Here is a 6,754-nt window from a genome sequence, read left to right as displayed (position 1 = left end):
CACCACAGTGTTGAAATGCCTTCATGAGTGATTGGCTTACGTGCCCATTTCGGAGAGGATTGGTGTCACAAGTGGACGAGATCAAGGTAAGAAGTGTAAATCTGGGTGTGAACCCGTAGAGAGAGATGTCACCAGAATCGTGTAGGTAGAAGCATTTTTTTGGTTGCACCAGCAAGGGATGCATTGGGATTGAGAGACATTAACGTGAGTTTTGTGAGTGAATGATTTCCTAACATTTTAACAGTCGAAGTTTTTCATCAATTATAGCATCCCTTGGCTACTATTACCCTTTGACTGTTTTAGGGTCCCATCAAAATTGAGCATGGGTTATTAATCTCTCTACTGGAGAGAATGAGGAAAATATAATTAAGTTACAGCATGAATCTGTTTCTTCGCCTGCCAGATAGTGAAGTCACATGAGTCTGAGCAGAATAAATAATTAGAGGGTGTGAATTCGCACGGATGCATTGGAGCAGATTGAAGTCTTTGAGAATTTGGTGAGTGAAGAAGATTAGTGTGAAGGGGAGAGAGGCGCTGTTTTCTCGTCGCTATTGTTCCATCTGATGCAGTTTCCAGGACACCAGCAGGTGCCAAATTGCTCAAGAGGATTGATTCCAAACGAAAAGGAAAGAATCACAACAGAGGCTGAGACAGACGTGCGGGAGAGATGAGATGCGCGGGTATCCTGGGTACAGAACATGCATCATATGAGAGACTGTGAAGTGGCTGGATCATTTGCAGATTTGCAGAATAATACAGGGGTCCTTCAGGGGAGATAGTATCAGGCTGATCAGAATAATGAAATGTTTCCTCGGAGTGGACAGACGAAGCTCATTTCAGTGCTACAAGGGATGGTCATCAGCCACACAGATTTCCACAAATTTGAAAAGTTATTAGCTGATGGGGGGTGGAGGGGGCATTTGAGTTTCAGGAGGGAAGAGGGTGAGCAACTTGTAATGAACTTTAAAGTATGGCTGACTGAGAGTAGATTTTGGAAGCCAGTTTACTAATGACATTGGAAAGGTGATTGAGTAAAAATATCAAGGGAAACAATTTCCTAGTTCATAGATCAACAACAAGGGGAAGTTAAGATCGCCACAAGAGTCCTTAAAAAGCGCTGGGAAAGGAAAGAAAGGCTGAATTGCATCTTCTGCTCTTCCGATTCTCTGATTTCGAACGTGGTCGCAGAAATTGCGCCCTGAACATCAATCGTCTGTCCCCATCTGCTGGTGGAAAATGAGCCCTGAACGTGCCTGGAGTTGGATGCAAGTTTTTGTAACAGCAAAGACACGGCCTCAAACGCTGTGCGTTGCTACACGCACAGAAATACACAGCCGTTTGAGATGTAGAGGCGCTTGTCACTTCCAAATTAAATTGTGTTTCACTGAGTCGTTCGGCCTGATAAGACTCAGATGTGTAATTTGTAACAGCTCCTTTTGCAGCAGAGTAGAATAAAGCTTCTATTTCCCGGTCTGGTCGCTGTCTGTACCAGTACATAAAGCTGCAATCTGTATTCTTTAGCGTGCATTTGAATGTATCGTAGTCCCCCCGTGAAATTGACATGATGGAAGGAGACTGCTCCACTCTGGAGGCCAGAATATCTGTCGAATGTAAAGTAAAAATATTTCAAATTTCTTACAATATTTCTTCAGGACAACAGTTGCATTTAAGTACAGAACTTCCAGTAATATAAAATCTGTCACTGTAAAATTTTAAAGCATGCTATAAGCATTTTGTCTTTTGTTTACTTCATAGCCAGGTTACTGTTAAAATTCATCCAAACCGTCTTGCGTGAAGGAAGTTCCAATAACAGCAGTGTTTATTAGCCACTGCATATGTTCGTCTTAAAACGTTGTTCCAGTTGAAATTCTGGAGCAGGACATGCTTTTCTTTGCAGAGGACTTGGTAACGTTTGTCTCTAACTGAAGAGTACAGTTGTGTTTAACATCATGTGTTCACTATGAACATTCTAAAAGTGCAGAGCTCTCTGACTAATGTCAACCTTATTTCCAGCTCCATGATCTGGAGTGAGAATCAGGCCTGTTACATTCTACCCCTGATGGGCGAGCGGTACCGAGCGAACAACAGCTTATTTGACAATGCATTGTTCCCTTCACTGTTTGACTTTGACTAACCTGAGTACAGCACAAGCATCCAGGTGAGAGAGTAGACTTCACACGACATGATCCTGTCGTTTAACACTGGCTCCTTCTGTGAACGGAGTGAAGTCCAATGACACCTGTGAAGACAGCTTCTCCACTCTATCTGATTAAATACACAACATCCGGTTGCTATCTCATTCTCCAACAGCATTTGCTGTGAAACTTAAGCTCCACCTCAGTCTGTTTCTTACTGACTCATTGGATTGATAGATGACAGGGCGCAACTACTAGCAGGTCTCAAATTTCAAAAGGCATTACATAGCCTGGATAAACAAAGACCAATTACTGAATCATTGGATTAATAGACGATAAGGCAGTGTTAATATCAGGGGTCAAATTTCAAGAAGGATTATATACCCTAGATAACCAAAGACTAATGGTTAAATTGGGTTGACAATAAAAAGATCCCTGACATTGAAATGATGGAACACAGGTTGTTTGAAGTGTTAACTGTATAAGAAGAGTTTTTTTTTACACACCAAGATGCTCAAATCTGAAACGCATTTTTGATAGCGTGGTCTGAACAAAATTAGAGCAAATTTCAAGATTTTGAGAAATACATGGAAAGAGAAATGGCAAGAATGAGGGTGAGAGCAGGTGGGGGAGAAAAGGAATGAATCCTTGACAATATGGACGCATATCGAAACTGATAAACCAGAGATTTCCAGGAGAAATAATATTTCACAAGAAAGTGGTGACCTCATTAATTCTTTCTTGGGATGTGAGGGTCCTGACAGAGTTAACATTTATTGCACATCCGGAACTTTTGTGTTCTTATTAATTAACGGGGTAAGGTCATCACCAGACAAGCAGCATTTATTGCCAGTCTCTAATTGCTCAGAGGGCGTTCAGACACAACTATATTGCTTTGGTCGGGAGTCCCATGGAAACCAGAACAGGTAAGGACATTTGTGGGTCAGTTGGCTGTTTTCCAAAAATTGTCAATTGCTTCATGGTCATCATTAGACTTCCAGTTCCACATTCCTGTTATAGAGTCATAGAGCTGTACAGCACGGAAACTGAACCTTCAGTCCAACTCGTCCATGCTGACCAGATATCCTATGTAAATCTAGACCCATTTGTCAGCAGTTGGACTATATCCCACTAAACCCTTCCTATTCATGTACCCATCCAAATGCCTTTTAAATATTGTAATCGTACCAGCTTCCAACATTTCCTCTGGCAGCTCATTCCATACTTGTACCTCCCTCTGCATGAAAAAGCTGCCCCTTGGGTCCCTTTTAAATCTTTGCCCTCGCGCCTTAAACTAATGCCTTCTAGTTTTGGACTCCAGCAACCAGGGGAAAAGACTTTGCCTCTTTACCCTATCCATGCCCCTCATCATTTTATAAACCTCTATTAGATCATCCTTCAGCTCCCAAAGCTCCAGGGAAAATAACCCCAACCCAACCAGCCTCTTCCTACAGTTCAAACCCTCTGACCCTGGCAACATCCTCGTGAATCTTTTTCCTAAACTTTTACTGAATTCAAACTCCGACAACTCCCATTGCAGGATTGAACTCTTGTGTCTAGAACGTTCCTTCGCCTCCCGAAATAGTCCAGTGATGATACCACTGGGCCATTGCCTGCCCTTTTCCTTGAGAAGTTAGTGGTGAGATGCCTTCGCGAATTTTGTGGTCTATTCTGCCACTGCCTTGTCGAAGTGATGGTTTACTGGCCATTATAGGAATTATTTCAGAGTCAGCATTACTGCGGCGGCCCTGATGCTGCATTAACTGCACACCTGGCCAGGATGGCAGATCTCCTTCCCGAAAGGTCATCAGTGAAACAGATACATGTATCTGAAATTTAATCATTGTTTCCTGACAGCAATGACTTGAACAAGCTTTGCATTCTTTCCTTACAACGTGCAATTAATTATTTGAAACGGATTTCAATCGTAATTTTAAAAACTACTATGTACTGACACGAGGAAGATAATACTGGAAGGGTGTGTTCACAAAGAACACGGAATCGTGCTGATGTCATCTTCAGAGTGACTGACCGGAGCACTCTTATGGTCCCCTTCTGTTCTGAGAGATCCTGTGCTTTCATGAAATACACAACATTTGTCGGTCAAAGTTTTGTCTTGTTCAATGCCGTGACCGTTATTCCACCAATATGTGATTGTGTTTCTTCAAATCAATCAACTGAGCGTAGACTGGGGAAGTGCTGTACAATCGGAGAAATAGATAACGGAGAGGTCTGCTGTGTCGGCTTGCTATATTTGGTTGTGACTGAATTCGAAAGTTTTTTTTTCTTCTCATTTCGGGACCCTTCAGACTTCTCTAAGATTTATGTATCACTCTTCTGGAAAGAATGAGAAATATATAATTAAATTACTACATGAATTTTGTTCTTTGCCTGCCAGACAATGAAGCTGTTGTATCGCAGCAGTATAAATAAGAAGGGGATGTGTACTGGCGCAGAAGCATGGGAGCAGTGGTGGAATCATTGAGTTTGGTGAGTAAAGGAGATCTTTGTAAAGGGGAGGGAGGCCTTTTTTTTTGCTGATGTTGCTTTGGCTGTTCAGCGTCCAGGAGAATGGCAGGCGGAAAATTATTGGAGAGAGCTCATTCCGCACAAAGAAAGATTCAAATCAAAGAAGAACACCAAATTCATTGATTTGTGATTCAGTTCTGCAGGGAACATGAGATGTCCTGGAATCAGGGGAACAGAACATAATGTATATGGAGAGACTGGAGTATTTGCAGATTTTTCATTATAATACAGGGGATCATCGACGCGCATGGGCTGGAGGTCCTCAGAACAATGCAGCATTGCCTTGGATTGTGATTGCAGTGGAATAAAGAACAACAATTAGAGACACTGATTTTCTCGAATGATCATGTTGTGGGGGAGGCCCTGTGATTGGTGAAGAGATGTTCCATGTGAGCAACAAATTTATAATGTTCCTGAAAGCACAGCTATCTGAGAGAAGCTTGTGGAAGCAGATTTAATATAGTCATTAGAAAGGTGATAGAGCAAATATACGAAGCCAAACGACTCCCTCATTCATGGGTTAAGAAAAGGAGTGATTGACTGGAGAGTTCACTCAAAGTGCTGGGCATGCAAATACGGGCTGAATTCCATCCTGTGTCCTCACTATTCTCTGATTTTTAATCTGGTCACTGAAAATCTGCCCTGACTATCAATCCTCTGCCCCCCCCCCCTGCTGGTGGGAGGTGAGTCATGAACGTCCGTGGGTGTCGGATGCAGGTTTTTGTAGCTGCAAACACACTTTCTCAAACACTGTGCGCTACTACACGCACAGAAATAGACGCCCGTGTGGGAAACAGCGGCGCCTCTCAGTTCCAAAGTAAACAGCTTGTCGCTGGATCTTTTGGCCTGAAAGGACTCGTATGTGTAATTCGTAAGTGAGCCTTCACCAGCAGAGAAGAACAAAGCTTCCATTTCCCGGTCTGGTCGCTGTCTATACCAGTACATATTGCCAAAGCTAGTATCCTTCAGTGTGCATGTGAATGTAGCCGAATCTCTTTCTGCAATCGACAGGATGGAAGGAGACTGCTCCACATAGGAGGCCAGAATTTCTGTTGAATGGAAAACGGAAAACATTCAAATTTATTGCAATAATTCATTAGAACAAGGTCTGCATTGAAACTGTTAGCTTGCATTCACATAGAAATTATCGCAATTAAAAGCCATATTTAACAACATTAAAAGAACTGCAATAATATTTACTTAATTAGCTCGTCACTGTTAAAATTCGTCCCCTCCGTTTTGAGCAAAGCATGATTCAAAACCAGAAATGTGGTAAAGGCCAGTACATATGCCCCTTTCAAAAAGTTGTTTCATGTTGAAATATTGAAGTTGGACTTGCTTTTCTCCGAATAAGGCATTACAACCATTGTCACTTTCTGAAGAGGACAGTTCTATTTATCATTTTATGCTCACTGTGAACCTTGCAAAATTGCTGAGCATTTTCAGCAATTATGCGTGGAATGTCAACCTTAATCTCTACCTCCAGGATCAGGAGTGAGAGTCGGGTCTATGACTTTCTCATCCAGATGGGAGAAGTGAACTACAGGTCATTTGGCAATGCACGGTTCCATTCACGCTGTGACTTTGACTAACCTGGGGACATGGCAAATATCCAGATGAGAAAATAGACTTCAGGCAGCATGATCCTGTCATTAACATTGGCCGCCTCTTTGAACGGAGTGCAGTCCAATGACATGTGTACAAGCAGTTCTTCCGCTGCTTATGACTAAATACACAACATCCGGTTGCTATCTTGTTTCCTCAATACCATTTGCTGAGAAAACTAAGCCACACATTGGATTGATGGGTGACTGGGTGGTGTTAATAGCATGACTCAAATTTGAATAGCGATTGGATTGTTTCGAGAAGTAAATGCAATTCTTCCACTGGGATGTCAGTAAAACGAGTCCAGACATTAAAGAAAGTGGAAAAATAATTTATTAAAAGTGTAAATGGGAGCTGAAGAACTTTTTCTACATCGAGATGTTCTAATCTGAATTGCTTTTTCTGAAAGTGTGGTCTTAGCAGAATGACAGTGACTACACAAACAGATTTAAACAAATACCTGAAACATTAAACGGCAGGAATAA

The 6,754-nt window shown here is 42.0% G+C and overlaps 2 gene segments (V, D, J or C); both read right to left on the bottom strand.

Annotated features, from left to right (window-relative positions):
- Nucleotides 1-1,107: 1,107 nt before the first annotated feature.
- Nucleotides 1,108-2,250, bottom strand: LOC125488006. The segment is given in 2 exon segments: nt 1,108-1,601; nt 2,136-2,250. Coding segments are annotated over 2 exon segments (543 nt in total).
- A 399-nt stretch (nt 2,251-2,649) lies between these two features.
- On the bottom strand, nt 2,650-6,333 carry LOC125488005. The segment is given in 3 exon segments: nt 2,650-2,681; nt 5,414-5,713; nt 6,258-6,333. Coding segments are annotated over 3 exon segments (381 nt in total).
- Between the last annotated feature and the right edge of the window lie 421 nt (nt 6,334-6,754).

This window comes from Rhincodon typus, chromosome 48 (genome assembly GCF_021869965.1).
Source record: "Rhincodon typus isolate 14 chromosome 48, sRhiTyp1.1, whole genome shotgun sequence".
Lineage (NCBI taxonomy): Eukaryota > Metazoa > Chordata > Chondrichthyes > Orectolobiformes > Rhincodontidae > Rhincodon > Rhincodon typus.
This window is presented reverse-complemented; position numbering and strand designations above follow the sequence as displayed.